This window comes from Erigeron canadensis, chromosome 4 (genome assembly GCF_010389155.1).
Source record: "Erigeron canadensis isolate Cc75 chromosome 4, C_canadensis_v1, whole genome shotgun sequence".
Lineage (NCBI taxonomy): Eukaryota > Viridiplantae > Streptophyta > Magnoliopsida > Asterales > Asteraceae > Erigeron > Erigeron canadensis.
In genome coordinates, this window is record NC_057764.1 from 44,057,145 (window position 1) to 44,074,713 (window position 17,569).

The 17,569-nt window shown below is 35.1% G+C and overlaps 1 protein-coding gene and 2 long non-coding RNA genes across 3 annotated transcripts; all 3 read left to right on the forward strand.

The window, feature by feature from the left end:
• Window positions 1–1,994: 1,994 nt before the first annotated feature.
• LOC122594903 (phospholipase D alpha 1-like) lies at window positions 1,995–7,547 on the forward strand. The gene is made up of 4 exons (XM_043767193.1): window positions 1,995–2,083; window positions 2,341–2,465; window positions 4,305–6,201; window positions 6,860–7,547. Exons 2-4 carry the CDS (start codon window positions 2,370–2,372, stop codon window positions 7,291–7,293), a joined length of 2,427 nt encoding a protein of 808 aa, XP_043623128.1. The 5' UTR covers window positions 1,995–2,083; window positions 2,341–2,369; the 3' UTR covers window positions 7,294–7,547.
• Window positions 7,548–9,370: 1,823 nt separating this feature from the next.
• On the forward strand, window positions 9,371–9,955 carry LOC122595126. The gene is made up of 4 exons (XR_006323195.1): window positions 9,371–9,418; window positions 9,549–9,584; window positions 9,683–9,787; window positions 9,902–9,955. It is a non-coding gene; the product is annotated as an uncharacterized LOC122595126 (long non-coding RNA).
• Window positions 9,956–10,154: 199 nt separating this feature from the next.
• LOC122594880 lies at window positions 10,155–11,488 on the forward strand. The gene is made up of 3 exons (XR_006323133.1): window positions 10,155–10,231; window positions 10,339–10,686; window positions 11,154–11,488. It is a non-coding gene; the product is annotated as an uncharacterized LOC122594880 (long non-coding RNA).
• The last annotated feature ends 6,081 nt before the right edge of the window (window positions 11,489–17,569 follow it).

Sequence of the window (17,569 nt, forward strand, 5' to 3'; positions counted from 1 at the left end):
TAAATGTTTTTTTAATACATATAGATTGTAGTGTTAGAATGATAATAGGCTATTTACATTCACAACCCAACGTAACGGTATTATTTATTATAAAACTAATTTCTAAGTGTCGAAAAGTTAAAGTATGACACTTAAGATTTTATATCAAAAATGGTTAGTAGGGTTATCAAAAATGTTTTTATGATACAAAAATGTTTTTTAATGAAAGATGATTAATAAAATATATGTGTGTTATATATTTGTATGGTATTTTTTTTTTTGTATAATGATATTGTAAAGTTAAATATTATTTTATATATTTACCGATATTAAGTATTAAATTCTAGCTAATAAAGTAACATGAAACTACATTGACGTAAGTCATTAATTATTAATCCATCCGTCTCATTTTAAGTGTCATACTTTGACTTTTCGAGTCCTCTTCTTTTAATTTGACCGTAAATATTTTCGCATGTGTTATATAATATTTGATATAAAGTATATGAATGAATTGAATTTTAAATATATTTTTCATTGATATAGTTTTCATCAACAACTATATAATACAAATAAAGCTATTTACCGTCAAAGATAAAAAAAAATATTTAAAAAGCCAAAATAAGATATAAAATTGGATTGATGGAGTAACTCATATGTGTTAAAAGTCATGTTCATAATATATATAACACGCAAATAAAAATTATATAATCCTCGTATATATGTTCATTGGATTAAAAATAAAAACACAATAATATAAATAACTTAACATATTAATATGATTTTATGTTATTACTTACTAATTTAAAACAATAATAATAGAATAATATATCACATATAATATGTTTGTGAATCAATTCGGAATTAAACATGGACTTAAAGATTATATTCTTTATTTATTTGTTTACAATAGGTAACTTTGAAAATCACCTACAACTTAACATGTTACGTATGCACATTAGGAATTAGGAATAAATTTTAATTATGTAAATTCATTTTAAAATTAAAAATTAAAATAATATATAAGAGGGGTATATTTTGACTAATTATATAAAATATAAGTATTAATATTGTCATTGATTAAAAATGAAATAATTAAATTTGATCTAATGGTTATAAATCAAAGATAGAGTACATCTAAGGGTTCCTATTTGTTTAGGAATAAATTTGGGACCTTATTATATATATATTGGTAGATTGGTAGATGAGATGGAATAATGAAAGGAATCACATGAATATTGAAAGTGTAGTCAGCATTTTTTTCAAATATAATTATTGAACTTTACTGATTTAAAATTTGTAAGATCAAGTTATAAAATATCAAAAAAATTTAAATTTCGAGCTTATAACAATAAATTAAACCTTCCAAAACTTCTAAAAGTTATTTACAAACACGATCAGAAAAAGATTTTGAAGTAAATCACGACAAAGACATGATATGACAATGAACCATATCAATATTACCACCCTTCATTTATTCTAGACAAATATTTTGTTATTTCATATATCATAATTTAAATAAGAAAAAGGAAGTTAATAATTTTTTTTTAATGTTCAAATGGTGAGGATCTGTTCATCCCACTTATTGGCCTCTATGTTATTTAGACAGGACGTCGTTCGAATTTTCAGGGAACCACGGAGGGAGGAAAACCTCCTATTAACCCGTCAAACGACACAACAATTAATAAGAGTACATTTTGTCCCTCAGGATTTGTACCTGGGTCTCCCCATACCCAAGATCTTTACAAGAGAACTGAGATACCAATAAGGTTTTACCTCAAATGATAAAAGGAAATTAATAAATACATTGAATTATATTTAGTTTTATTTTTATACCTTCTAATAATCATGAAGCCAAAGCATTAGGAAGTAATTATTCCCTTAATTAATTTACTTAATGTAGATGAGGAGGGATGATTAATCTTCCCTGAAAAATATAAAATAAAATAACATAAAAAGTAGAGATACATTGGGCTAGCGAGGCTTTTAAGAGCTGAAATCACGGATTTCTGTCTCTTTTTCACGCTGCTTTCTACAAATAAGTTAAATCAAACTACTTTCTGATCACATTCTTTCACCCGGCCCTCTTCTGCATCTCTCTCAGACAGTAAGCCATCAAATTAATCTTTTCACATCATCTACTTCATTATTATACTTAATTATTTACTTAAAATGAATTTTATTTTTTAGTAAAACTGAACTGAATCAACACACACCTCTTGATCGATCTAGATTTGTATAGATTTATAGTACGTTGTGATTTCATCAACATACCAACTGATCATTTGATCCATGATATATTCATTTGTATGTGTGATGTATGTTTACGTCGCAAGTTGAATCGTGATCTCGTTTTTGGTGCAGGATTTTTTGAAAAAAAAAAAGGAAGAAAAATGGGAGAAACACATCTACATGGAACTCTTCATGCTACAATCTATGAAGTTGATAAGATTCATGGCTATGGAAGTGGCGGTAATATCTTTGGCAAGGTATATATATCTCACTCTTTTTCTTTCTTTTATCTATATATCTATCTATACCTACATACATACATACATACATATATATATATATATATATATATTACTTGATTCATCATCATCGTCTAGCATTTATCTCAATTATATATATATATATATACACTCTTCTCACAAATGATCCTAATGAAATGTTGACTTTTTTTTTCTTTCTACTTGTACGAACTTTAAAACTAGCACAGTACACACAATGCAAATAGTTTACGATAGTATATCGCTGTTTCCTTAGATTCTAATTAAACTAAATTATAGTATTCAATTTCAAACTTTTTGTCAGCTTAAGTGGTTGGTGTTGTTGATTCTGTGAGATCTGATCCATGACATTATGTATAGACTCGTACCATTAGTTGGTTTCTTGGTCATACACATCTTTTGAGCTAGACGATTTGTTTCCAAATTTTAGCCATTAGTAAGTGCAAATCTTTGAATTAACAGTTTTATTTAAGATTCCAGTATTATGCTATAACCCTACCTGACCTTTTCTCGGTTTCTTTTGCCCCTGTTTCTATTATGATCCTTTATTATTATTATTTTATTTGTTCTGTTTTAAGTTGTTCTTGATTCTTCATCAAACTGGTTTATGATTTTGTATAGCTTGCTGCATAGTTGTTAGACTTGTACGATTCGATTTGTACAAGTCAAGCCAAAACCCACCGACTATTATCATGACCCGGAGTCACTCATGACTCGTTTTTGAAGTTAATAAACGGATTTCATCAGCATCCTCCTTTTTGAAGTTAGAAACGTTGGTTTTATTAAGAAAATGGAGGAAGTTAAAAAGAAATTTGTAAAGATGAAATGCTTTGAGATTGAAGAATTGATTCCAATATGAGAAACTGAGAAAGAGTCTTTGCTTTGAAACAGTCAAAACTCAAAAGTCATTGGTTTTTAAAGATTTTAGTTTTATTTTATGTTTTACCTTTTATATTATTTTTATCCATACAGTATTTTTGTTTTAACCATTTCTATCTTATATATTTTTTAATATGTGCTTAATTAAAAACACAAAATCTACAACATACGATATTATATGAATATATATATATATATATATATATTTTGTTATTTTAAAACAAGTATTAAAGTAAAACAAATAGGACTAGATCTTGACCCTTATATTATGATAAAATTGATGAACAAAGATTCATGAAACACAAGTATATATACTGATGCACTATGATTTTCATGATGCACGGTGATTTTCAGTGAAAAGAAACCTATTGTTTTACTGTTTTACTTTAATAATTGTTTAATTAGGATTTCAACTCACGAACTGAGTTACGAGTTAACAACTATGCCTTACTGTAATAGCTGTATGTGATGTTTTTAGTTTAAGTAAGATGCCTTTTGTATTTAGTCATAATACATACAAGTTTCCCTAAATGACATTTAAAATCTAACTTGGAAGGTTAAAGTACTTAATTTCGATCGCTTCATGTTCTGCATGAAAGTCTTTAGTATACAACATTTTTGAGAGCTGTTTTGTGAACCATGTTACTATGTCAGATGTTATGAAACTAGTTTTTGGAGTTGAACAATGTCCAGGTGGCAAACAAGTATCTAAGAAAACATTCTGATTATCGTTTAAAGATTTAAATATTATAAACCACACATTTAACAAATGATCTACCTCTCCACCAGAAAATAAGCAGACACACCTTGTTAATCATGGTGCTTGTTACTAGCAACCCTTATGAATTACTAATAGATATAGATCTGAATCTCTGATCAAGGCTTTTTGAAATCTGTATGCTGTTAACAGAATTTCTCAATGGTGTATCTTTCTTGCAGCTCAAGGCGAACTTGGAGGAGACTGTTGGTTTTGGGAAAGGAACTCCAAAAATGTATGCAACAATCGATCTAGACAAATGCAGAGTAGGTAGAACTAAGTTGTTAGAGAATGATCCTGAAAACCCGAAGTGGAATGAATCTTTCCATATTTATTGCGCCCACTCTGCTACTAATGTGATATTCACTGTTAAAGATGATAATCCTATTGGTGCTACCTTAATTGGAAGAGCTTACGTTCCTGTTGATGATCTCTTAGAGGGAGAAGAGGTGGATAGATGGGTCGAGATCTTAGATGAAGACAAAAACCCTGTAGAAGCTGATTCAAAGATCCATGTAAAATTACAATACTTTGATGTCAGTAGAGATCGTAACTGGGCTCATGGTATTAAAAATGCCAAATATCCTGGAGTTCCTTATACATTTTTCTCTCAGAGGCAAGGTTGTCGGGTTTCTTTGTACCAAGATGCTCATGTACCTGATAATTTCATCCCCAAAATACCTCTTGCTGGTGGGAAGTATTATGAGCCACATAGATGTTGGGAGGATGTGTTCGATGCAATCACTAATGCAAAACACTTCATTTACATAACTGGATGGTCAGTTTACACCGAGATCTCTTTAATAAGGGACACACGGAGGGAAAAAGAGGGAGGAGATGTCACACTTGGTGAGCTGTTGAAAAAGAAAGCAAGTGAAGGTGTTAAGGTTCTTATGCTTGTTTGGGATGACAGAACCTCTGTAGATGTACTTAAGAAAGATGGGTTAATGGCTACCCATGATGAAGACACTGAAAACTTTTTCCAAGGTTCTGACGTACATTGCAATCTGTGCCCGCGAAACCCTGATGACGGTGGAAGTTTCATTCAGGATCTTCAAATATCAACAATGTTTACGCACCACCAGAAAATTATAGTGGTGGACTCTCCATTGCCCAACGGTGACTCAGAAAGAAGGCGTGTGGTGAGTTTTGTTGGTGGTCTTGATCTTTGTGATGGGAGATATGATTCCCCGTTTCATTCGCTGTTCAGAACATTGGACACTGCTCACCATGATGATTTCCACCAGCCCAACTATGCAGAGGCTGCAATAACTAAAGGTGGACCCCGAGAGCCGTGGCATGACATTCATTCAAAACTTGAAGGACCAATCGCATGGGATGTTTTGTTTAATTTTGAACAAAGATGGAGGAAACAAGGTGGGAAAAACGTTTTGGTTAATTTCAGAGAACTTGATGACATAATTCCACCATCTTCAGTCACCTTCCATGATGATCCAGAATCATGGAATGTTCAACTTTTCCGGTCTATCGATGGTGGGGCTGCTTTTGGCTTCCCTGAAACACCAGAAGAGGCAGCAAAAGCAGGTCTTGTAAGTGGCAAAGATAACATAATTGACCGAAGTATTCAAGATGCTTATATTCATGCCATTCGCCGAGCTAAAAACTTCATATATATTGAAAATCAGTATTTTCTTGGAAGCTCATTCGGTTGGCAGGCTGATGATATTAAGGTTGAGGATGTTGGTGCATTGCACTTGATTCCGAAAGAACTTTCTTTAAAGATTGTGAGCAAAATTAAGGCTGGAGAAAAGTTTACTGTTTATGTTGTTGTCCCGATGTGGCCTGAAGGGATACCGGAGAGTGCTTCCGTTCAAGCGATATTAGACTGGCAAAGGAGGACGATGGAGATGATGTATAAAGATATCATCGGGGCCTTAAATGATCAAGGCATAGAGGATGACCCGAGAGATTACCTCACTTTCTTTTGCCTTGGAAACCGTGAGGTGAAGAAAAGCGGAGAGTATGAACCTTCAGAAGCACCTGAAGCTGATTCGGATTACCAGAAAGCACAGGAAGCCCGGCGTTTCATGATCTATGTGCATGCCAAAATGATGATTGGTAAACCACAGTTTCCATTTTCCAGTCTTTTTTATACCATCTCTAGCATGAATTTTATAAGTAGCAATCTTGACCCATTTACGTATAAGTGGGGTGATTCGAGTTATTGTTATCTTTAATTGGTGAAACAAATTACTAAATTAGACTAAAAAGAGTGTTTTAACAAATATAAAGCCCCGAACTCATTTTATTCAGAGATCTAGATTAATATTTTGACATGGCATCATTCTTGTAATCATATTTGACACACTAATCATTTATAAAGCTCCAAATTTATATTAGACAAATGTGATTTTGGCTGCTCGACCCACTTTGAGAGCTAAAATAAAAGTTTACCCTGTTTGACCCACTTCTAAAGTCGCCCGCCCCACCCATTTGGCTATCTTTACTGAAAGTTTTGTACTATGAAGTGTTTGGATTCAACATTATTGTGAATTTGCGATTTAAAGAACTAGTGACAAATTGGTAATTAGGTGGCTATCAAAATAAAAAATTTGATATAGTCGGAACTCAGATAATTTACTAACCAATGAACAGTTTCCTTATAACAGCTTTTTACCACTTTTGATCAGAAATAACCAGAAAAATCAAAATGAATACTTGGCCAAGGAATTAAAAGCCTATTAGCAATTTAATTTTCTCTTTTTTGATGTTACAGTTGACGATGAATACATAATCGTTGGATCTGCCAACATCAACCAGAGATCCATGGATGGTGCAAGAGATTCCGAGATAGCTATGGGAGCGTATCAACCCCACCATCTTGCAACCAGAACACCTGCAAGGGGTCAAGTCCATGGCTTCCGTATGGCTCTATGGTATGAACATCTTGGCATGCTTGATGATAGTTTCCAGCATCCAGAGAACACTGAATGTGTGAAAAAAGTGAACCAGATAGCCGATAAATACTGGGATCTTTATTCCAGTGAGAATCTTGAAAGTGATTTGCCTGGTCACTTGCTTCGATACCCTGTTGGTGTTTCTGGTGAAGGAAATGTGACTGAACTGCCAGGAAGTGAGTTTTTCCCAGATACAAATGCGCGCATTCTTGGAACCTTATCAGACTACCTTCCTTCCATTCTGACAACATAAGAAAAGGTTTCTAATCTCCCATTTTCTAACGTTTGAATAAAGGTTTTAACTACTCATGTTTGCTTATATTACTGGAATTTACGGTTGAACAATAAGTGAGTTTTATCTGTGATTTGTTCTTTTTCCATACCATATAGCAACAGCCACATTTACCAGGTGTGCTATCTTATGCAAGACTTGTGTACTATTGAACAATGCAGCTTCTTTGTTTCTCTCCTTACATGAATTTATAATTAGTGTTTCTTTGTTCTGAATGATATAGTTATGCATCAAATCAGTCTGCTTTAGTGATTAGTGATATTTATTTAACAAAACTTATCAAAAGACAAGTCATTAGTGACATTTAAACAGGAATATTTTACACACCAATGTGACAGTTCGACAGATTCACTTATAAATGGATCGATATTATTGCAATTTTGCTTATGAATGTGTTGTAATTTCAAAAAAAGTCAATTTGATTACAATTATATACTTTGTAATTTAAATAATCCTAATAAGTGATTTAGATTATAGTGGCAATAATAATAAAATACTAATAATAATAATAATATTATTATTATTAGTTTTTATAATCATTTACCAAATAATGATTTGTTATACAGCAAAACTAGACCAAAAAAAAAAGTCTGCGGGTCAATGCAATCTAGACTGGCCGTATAGTAGGGTCTCTTACTTGCTCTATAGCAAAGGCTAACCGGGAGGGGAGCGGCAAAGAAAAGAAAAAGGGCTGCCGTCGCAACTTATTATCAACCCACCAATCGACTCACCCATCTGGTCCTGTCTCATTACTAGAATCTATACCATAAGTCCATAACTATTCAAAAAAGTAGTGTAGGCATAAGAGAAAATCTCAAGTAACCAAAGTGGCTTGATTTTAAGTGCCCTAACCCCACCCATATTACATGGTCTACTACACCCACCCCTCTTTCTGGGTGCACATTAAAAACTCAACTTAAAAAACAAGTCTAGTTGGAACCGATCAACTACTTGTACACCTATTCAACCACTAAATTCTCTTTAATCTTTATAACCTTGCAATTTATAACTTCAACCCCACAATTATCAACCCAATAAATGTTATCTGCTTGGAGTTCACACGGAGTGGTCTTGGCAACCACGGTGGCAGTATCCAGTACCATGGTCATGCTTTTGTTGTGTCGTGATAAGGCTACTTTTCTTGAAAACACGGTTAAAAGTCAAGAATCTGGTGGTGGAAGAGTTGCAAATTCACAACCAATGTTGCGTTCTTGTTTGTCATCAGGAAAAAAGGATGGACGGAAAGTAAAAAAAGTGCGGTTTGCCTGTGATGTGAAGGATACGGCTGCTGAAAACAACGGGTACAGGAAAGCTGCTAGGGAGGGCATGATGCACCAACATGTTTCTTATGAAGCACACACAAAATCCTTCAATGATGGACTTGTCAATAAGAACTTCACGACGCTTGTTGAATTTTCAAATTAATCCTATCTTCAGTTTTCTTTATCGAGTGACGACTAGTCAAGAAAACCCATTTGGGTTATGTACATAAAGTTACTTACTCTTGATCTATTATGACATTAAAACGTCGACCTTAATTAGAACATCTCCTAAGATAAACATTTTTATAGTTTTTGTTAACTTTTCATGAGTTTCTAAGCTTGTTCAGTTTGTAAGTATGTATCTTTTTATCTATAAACCTTTTAATGTGATTTTCGACTTTTCGTCTCAATATCCTTTCCCTTTATAAAAAGTTCATTCACAAAGTGTTCTATATACTCGTACATATAAACCCTTTGTATACTGTTTATTGGTGTTCTATATTATTGGCGCATGCAGTTTGTTCTTACAGGAGCTTGTCATTTAAATCTGAAAATCTTATACGATATGTTAACGTTGTTATAAGCTTGTGAACAAGAATATATAATATGAATTTAAATAAAACAGTTACTTGACTAGAATCTTTATACATATTGTATCCTATAACATGATTTTGACTAAATATGTATAAAGATTCTAGTTAATATCCATCTTTATACGAGTATATATATCTCCTAATAATAACCTAAACCTAAAAAAATTATCATAAAAAAATATCATCATATCGCATTATTCTACACTGCCAAAAACCTATCTTAAGTAATCGGTATGTGCGTGCTTTTTTAATTATTCCATCGACAATGAATCGTCAATTGATCTAATAACTGAATTCTTAAAGTTCTATTTATAAATTATACTCAATTTTAAGTGTTTGAGATTTTTGTGTGAATCTGCAGGCATCCTACCTTGGATTTAAGGCGGCTGCCACGGAGGTATCTATCTATCGATCTGTGTTCATCATTTATTTATTTTATTCCAAAAACTAACCAACTTATTTGATGATGTGTATATATAATTTTATATATTTCAGGTTATACTTATTGGTTTCGACAATTCTAAATGGATGCCCGACGGTTCTGTCAATCTTGATGCTCAATGTGATGCTATTGAATATTATTGCAAAACTAGATTTCACGTAATTTTCATGCTCCATAATAATTTTGTTACTGTATTTTTAATATCTTTTCTTACGCTAACAATGTACGATTTTTGTGTTAATATATTTATGCGTGTGTGTGTTTTGTTACAGACTATTCCAGGCTCTGTTGTGGGCATATTAACATTGGGTAACTATAATCGCAAGTATTTTCATCCTTCTAGTGATCTTAAACAAATCATGAAAAGAGTTCAAGGTTCACTTGTTTCTAATAAACATACTCTTTTCCTTTTTAATTTTACATGTATGTAGGATTTCTATTCTACTCAATCATTCAATTAAAACACTTGTCTATGATTGTTTCTTAGATATAGATACGGGTTCTGGTAGGTTGGACCTTCAAGATGCGTTTACAACTCTCATCGCTGTTCTGATTGAACGGTATCCAAGTTTGAAAAAGAGGATCCTTCTTTTTGCAGGAGGGTATTATATTTCTTTTCCTAAATGTTGTTGCTTTTTTTTTTTTATTTATATATCTAGTTTGTATATTTGCTATTGCTAAACATTCATGTTTGTTTCTTGGCTGCCAGTCCTACAAATTTGAGTCCAACATCCGTGGCCATCTGTGCACGAAAATTGAAAGACTTGTCTATAGCTCTTGATGTTGTCAACTTCTATCCTAAAGAAAGTTTGTACATATATTCACCACATGGTTACCATTTTGGGAGGAGCGCGCTTGAGGATCTTGTTGCTGCTACCAATCTTGATGACAACAGCCACTTCATACAAGTTGAACCTGAATCTTCTATTAAAGATTTTCTATACATGTTCATATTAAGAAAGACCACTCTTAAGAATATAGAGAAAGAGGATTAATGTCATAAAGCCTTGTCGCAACCATCTTGCAAGGCCGCTCCAAATGATGGAATTGAATAATGGTAACAAATAAAAAGCTCCTAACTCATATTATTCAGTGCTCTAGATTACGATTGACATAGCATCATTCTTGTCATCATATTTGACAGACTAATTATATATAAAGCTCCAAATATATATTAGACAAATGTTATTTCGGCTGCTCGACCCACTTTGAGAGCTAAACAAAAGTTTATTCAGTTTGACCCACTTTTAAAGTCGCCCGCCCCACCCATTTTGCTATCTCTACTGAGAGTTTTTTAGTACTATGAAGTGTTTGGATTCAATATTATTGTAAATTTATGATCTAAAAGAACCAGTGACAATATTGTAACTAGGCGGCTATCAAAATATAAAATTTGATATAATTGGAACTCAGATAATCTAGTATATATCTCAATGAACAGTTTTCTTATGACAACTTTTGAATACTTGGCCAAGGAATCATAAGCCTATTAGCGACTTAATTTTCTCTTTTTTGATGTTATAGTTGATGATGAATACTAATTGTTGAATCTGCCAACATCAACCAGAGATCCATGAATGTGCAAGAGATTCCGAGATAGCCATGAGACTAATGGGAGGAGCGTATCAACAACCGTACCCCACCATCTTGTAACCAGAACAGCTGCAAGGGTGGCTTCCGCATGCTTGATGACAGTTTCCAGCATCCAGAGAGCACCGAATGTTTGAAATCTGTGAACCAGATAACCGAGAAATACTTCCGATCTGTATTCATGTAAACTTATATTACTGGAATTTAGGAGTGAACAATAAGCGAGTTTTATGTGTGATTTGTTTTTTTTTTTTTCATATCAAATAGAACCAGCCAACTATGTTTACTACGTACGTGTGCTATCTTATGCAAGACTTGTGTACCATTGCACAATATACAACTTCTTCTTTGATGAGCGTTATGAAGGGATTGATATTTTTACTTATGAACGTGTTATTTCAAAATGGCTGATTTAATTATGATTGTATACACCGTAATATAAATCATTTTCTTCAGTCAATTCACATATTGAATAAAGGCCAATCTGAAGAATATGGCGAAAGAGAATGTCATGAAGCCTTGTTGGAACCATCTTGCAAGGCTGCGGAATCGAATATGGTAAACAAGGCTGTAACTCACTGATGCATACTAAATTGTTTATGTTTGTTTTGCTGAATTGTTTATGCACGTTTATCTGCTACTTAAACTGATAATAATGTGAATCAATCACTCTTGTTGGTTTCTGTTACCATCCTACATATCGCATGTTGTGTTCCTCTGTGAATTTGTTAACTTGCCACAAGTAGGGTTCGAGTGATAAAGGGGAGGAGGTCAGGAGTTCTAATATGTCTTACCTTCTCTAATGTTGGCAAATGACATATATTCATTATTGGCTGATCATTGCTACCTTTATTTTTGAAAAAGTATAGTATAATATTGCGACTCTGGTACTAGAGGGAGTGTTAGTATAGTGTACATACATGCTTACATACAATCTATCTACAATTCTGTTAATGTCATATGATGAGATGTGTCAGGGAAATCTTGTCGACATTATAGAAGGTTTTTGTTTCTCCTTAGGACTTGTAATTTCAAGGAGCTTTTTGTAAAGTAAAACAAAATTAATTGTGTTGTGAAGAGGATGACCCGAGAGATTGCCTCACATTCTTTTGCCTTAGAAACCGTATGGTGAAGAGGAGTATGAACCTTCAAAATCACCTCTAATTTAGATTACCAGAAAGCCCAGGAAGTCTAGTCTTTTTATGATCTATGTGCATGCCAAAATGATAATCGGTAAAAAAAAAAAAAAACTCTAGTTGGAACAGATCAACAACCTGTACACCTATTCAACCACTACATTCTCTTTTATCTTTATTATTGAATTTAAAAATCATCATGGTAGCAGCTTATGTGGAGTACAACTTGGTAGCTGAAGTGGACAATTCATTTGACTTGGTTTTTATTAGTTTTGCACGTTATTTTTAGTAGACAAGAAGAGGTCTACGTGACCCACAATATTAGCTATTTCTATGCTTAATATTTTCCCATTTTCTAGTTAGTGCAGTAGTGGGTAGTTTGGATATTTCTACTATATATGTATGTTTTCAGTTTGAAGTAATATATCACGTAGAAATATTCCCAAAAGTTCTCTCCGTCCTCTTTTCATTTTTTATCACATTCATATATTAAATAAGTTCGTGTATAATCAGAGTTGTATTTCATCAAGTTTAAATCCCATTTTGTTTTACATTTGGTATCAGAGCAAATCGATCCAAGTATTCGATATGTCTGAGATGCAACTATTTGGAGGCGTAAAGAAGCTTAGCACCACGAATTACAACACGTGGTCTACATGTTTGACATCCTACCTACAAGGACAAGATTTGTGGGAGGTTGTAAATGGTTCGGATACCACACCTCCTCCTCGAGAAGATCAAAATGGCAGTTTGAAGAAGTGGAAGGTGAAATCGGGGAAAGCAATGTTTATCTTGAAGACAACCGTTGAAGAAGAAGTCTTGGAACATATTCGAGACGCGGAGACACCCAATGAAGCTTGGAGCACACTTAACACCTTGTTTTCAAAGAAGAACGATTCCAAGTTGCAACTTCTTGAAAACGAGTTGTTATCGGTGTCTCAACAAGAAATGACAATTTCCCAGTACTTTCACAAGATCAAGACCTTATGCCGAGAGATAGGAGAATTGGACCCAGATTCCAAGATCGGCAAGGAAAGGATGAAACGTATTATTATACACGGATTGAGATCAGAATACCGAGGGTTTGTTGTGGCGCTGCAAGGTTGGCCTACACAACCGACCCTTGATGAGTTTGAAAACTTGTTGGCGAGTCAAGAGGCGTTGGCTAAGCAAATTGGTGATATGAATATTAGTGCACCAGCCAAAGCTGAAGTTGAAGCATTATATGCAAACAAACCCAGGAATGGCTATAGACCCAAAGGAGGACCCAACAAGTTAAATAGGCCCACAAATAATAATAATAATAATAAGAGGTATTATGGGTCCAAGAGAGGGAACAAAGACGAAAGTTCAGATAAAGAGAAGGGGGAAACAAGCGGTGACCTTGAAAATCGAAAGGCAAACATGGAAATCGTAAATTTCCTTTCAACTGCTACAATTGTGGTCGTCCTGGCCATTTGGCTCGCAATTGTAGGTCCAAGCCATCTGATGAGGGTAATACTGCGACGGTCGAAGACGAACCTCATTGGGATGTACAAGCCCTAGCCGCTCATGTTGAAGAAGAAACAGAAATTGCATTGGCTGCTACTGAAGGAAAACACGCCAATCGACTTGATGATTGGATAGTTGACTCAGGATGCTCAAATCACTTAACCGGTGATAAAGAGAAGCTAAGTAATCCAGTAAAGTATGAAGGTAGTCGAGTAGTTGTTATTGCTGATAATTCACGTCATCAAATTGCTCACATTGGCAAGGTTACGGTTCCGTCCGAAGATAGAAGGTGTAAGTTGGAGTTAACGGGTGTGTATCATGTGCCCGGGATGAAGAAAAATCTTCTATCTGTCCCGCAATTGACTGCCGAAAAGAAATTCGTGTTGTTTGGTCCTGAAGAAGTCCATATGTACAAGGAATTTGTGACACCCTCAATTCCAATTTTGACGGGTCACAAAAAGGAGACGGTGTATGTATTATCAGCAGAGAGTGCCTATGTTGAGAAGACCAAAGATGTGCAGAGTGCAGATTTGTGGCATTGTCGATTGGGACACGTTGGTTTTGACAAATTGAAGATGATGATGGAGAAGAGCCTAGTAGCCGGGCTTCCAAAGCTTGAAGTGAATAAAGAAGTAGTGTGTGCTGGGTGCCAGTATGGGAAGGCACATCAAAAAGTGTTCTCTTCATCAAGTCATCGAGAAAAAGAGCCGCTTGCACTTGTTCATTCAGATTGCTGGGGTCCAGCAAGACAAGCCTCGACTAATGGTTCCAGGTATGCAGTAATCTTTATTGATGATTACTCAAGGTTTACTTGGATATATTTTATGAAGGAGAAATCGTGTGTCCTGTCAAAATTTAAGGAGTTTGAGTCAGAGGCTGAAAGAGAAACAGGACATAAGATCAAATGCATACGATCTGATAATGGTGGGGAGTACACATCGTTTGCATTTGATCAGTACCCTAAGGATCGTAGAATCAAGAGGCAATTTACTTGCCCAAACACCCCACAACAAAATGGGGTGTCTGAGCGTAAGAATAGGCATCTTGCTGAAGTTATGAGAAGCATGTTACACGGAAAGAATTTACCTAGTCGGTTTTGGGAAGAAGGTATGAGAACTGCCTGCTATGTAATCAATAGAACTCCCTCACAGAGCTTGAGGTATATATCTCCATTTGAAAGGTTATTTCTAAGTAAACCAAATGTGCACTATTTCCGTGTATTTGGTTGCGTTTGTTATGCCTTTGTTCCTAATCATTTGCGTTATAAGTTAGAGAAAAAGGCAACCAGGTGTATCTTTATAGGGTATGATTCGGAGAGAAAGGGTTGGAGGTGCATTGAACCAAATTCGGGCAAAGTGCACATCTCAAGAAGTGTTGTATTTGATGAGATGTCCTCATGGTGGGGATCGCAGAATGAAGCACTTGAAGATTCAAAGGACTTGGTAGAAAAGGTTGATTCATCACTTGCAAAGTTGAACTTTAAAGAAGCTGAGGTCGATGAAGATTATGTGGATGATCATGTTCATGAACAGGTGTACAATGAAACTGTCATTGAACCAGTTGCTAGAAGATCACAGAGACAACACAAACCAAACCCAAGGTATGCAAATGTGTATGCACGTGTAGCTGTAGTTGTGGATGTATTGCATGAACCCGAAAATTATGATGAGGCAGCTAAGAAAGATGAATGGGTAGCTGCCATGAAGTCTGAGATGGATGCCTTGTTGAATAATCAGACCTGGGATCTTGTCTCAAAACCTGTTGATGTGAGCCCAATCCCTTGTAAATGGGTTTATAAAGTTAAGCAACGAGCTGATGGGTCGGTTGAGAGGTATAAGGCCCGCTTGGTGGCCCGAGGTTTTACTCAGCAACAAGGCGTTGACTACGAGGACACATTTAGTCCCGTAGCCAAGATTACAACTGTGCGAGTTCTGTTAGCTTTGGCAGCCTCAAAGGGATGGAAACTTTGGCAAATGGATGTGCATAATGCTTTTCTATACGGGGAGCTAGATCATGTTATTTACATGACACAACCTATGGGCTTTGAAAATGAAGACCATCCTGATTTCGTGTGTAAATTGAAGAAAGCCATTTATGGCTTGAAGCAATCCCCGAGGGCATGGTTTGGAAAGATAGCGGCCTTCTTGGAGCAGAGTGGCTATCAGCTCACCTCAGCCGACTCAAGTCTATTTGTGAAAATGCTAGGTGAGAAGGTTGTGTTCATTTTAGTTTATGTTGATGATTTAATAATTTCAGGGGATGTCGATGAAGAGGTTGACTTGTTGAAGAAGAATCTGTCTGTTCGCTTTAAGATGAAGGATTTGGGAGTGCTCAAACACTTTCTTGGATTGGAGTTGCAGTATGCAGAAGACGGGATTATGCTACATCAAAATAAGTATACATTGGACTTGTTGAACAGGTTTGGGCAGGCTACCTGTAAGCCTGCAGTTTCTCCCATGGATGGAAATGTTAAATTGTATGCTGATGAAGGCAGAAAGTTGGAAGACCCTTCAACATATCGCAAGATGGTAGGCAGCCTTATATATCTCACCCACACAAGGCCCGACATTTCATTTGCTGTGGGTGTACTCAGTCGATTTATGCAGGACCCGAGGAAGTCTCATATGGCAGCCATAAAAGGAGTATTTAAGTACTTGAAGGCTACTGTTGGTAAGGGTGTTAAGTATGGAAAAGGTGTTGAGCCCAAGTTGGAAGGTTACTATGATGCTGATTATGGTGGAGATTTGGATAGTAGAAGGTCTACAACCGGGTATGTCTTTATGCTTGGTTCAGGACCAGTATCTTGGTGTAGTAAGCGACAACCAACGGTGTCACTGTCAATTACAGAAGCAGAGTATCGGGCTGCAGCAATGGCAGCTCAAGAGAGTGTGTGGCTAGTTGAACTGATGAGAAATTTAAATCAGAATACTAACTATCCCGTGATACTTTGGTGTGACAACATTTCAGCAATCAAGTTAGCACAAAACCCGGTGTTTCATGCACGTACGAAACACATCGAGATTCATTATCACTTCATAAGAGAGAAGGTACTCAAGGGTGAGATAGACATGAAACATGTGGAGTCAGAAGAACAAGTTGCAGATGCACTGACGAAAAGTTTATCTGGAGCAAGCTTGCTGAAGCATGTTAAAGCTATTGGAATGGAGGATTGTGATATTTAGAGAGGGTATTGAATTTAAATATCATCATGGTAGCAGCTTATGTGGGTACAACTTGGTAGCTGTAGTGGACAATTCATTTGACTTGGTTTTTATTAGTTTTGCACGTTATTTTTAGTAGACAAGAAGAGGTCTACGTGACCCACAATATTAGCTATTTTTATGCTTAATATTTTCCCATTTTCTAGTTAGTGCAGTAGTGGGTAGTTTGGATATTTCTACTATATGTGTATGTTTTCAGTTTGAAGTAATATATCACGTAGAAATATTCCCAAAAGTTCTCTCCGTCCTCTTTTCATTTTTTATCACATTCATATATTAAATAAGTTCGTGTATAATCAGAGTTGTATTTCATCAAGTTTAAATCCCATTTTGTTTTACATTTATAACCTTACAAATTATTATAACTACGTACAACCCCACAATTAAATGTCATCTGCTTGGAGTTCCCAAACTAGGGGTGGTCTCAGCAAACCACGATGACAGTATTCAGTACCTGTCTTGCTTTTGTTGTGTCGCGATAAGGCTACTTTTCTTGAAAACA

Coding starts and splice junctions, on each gene's coding strand:
- LOC122594903 (XM_043767193.1), top strand. CDS start 2,370: ATGGGAGAAACACATCTACATGGAACTCTTCATGCTACAATCTATGAA. Junction 2,466..4,304: donor GCGGTAATATCTTTGGCAAG/GTATATATATCT, acceptor TCTTTCTTGCAG/CTCAAGGCGAACTTGGAGGA. Junction 6,202..6,859: donor GCATGCCAAAATGATGATTG/GTAAACCACAGT, acceptor TTGATGTTACAG/TTGACGATGAATACATAATC.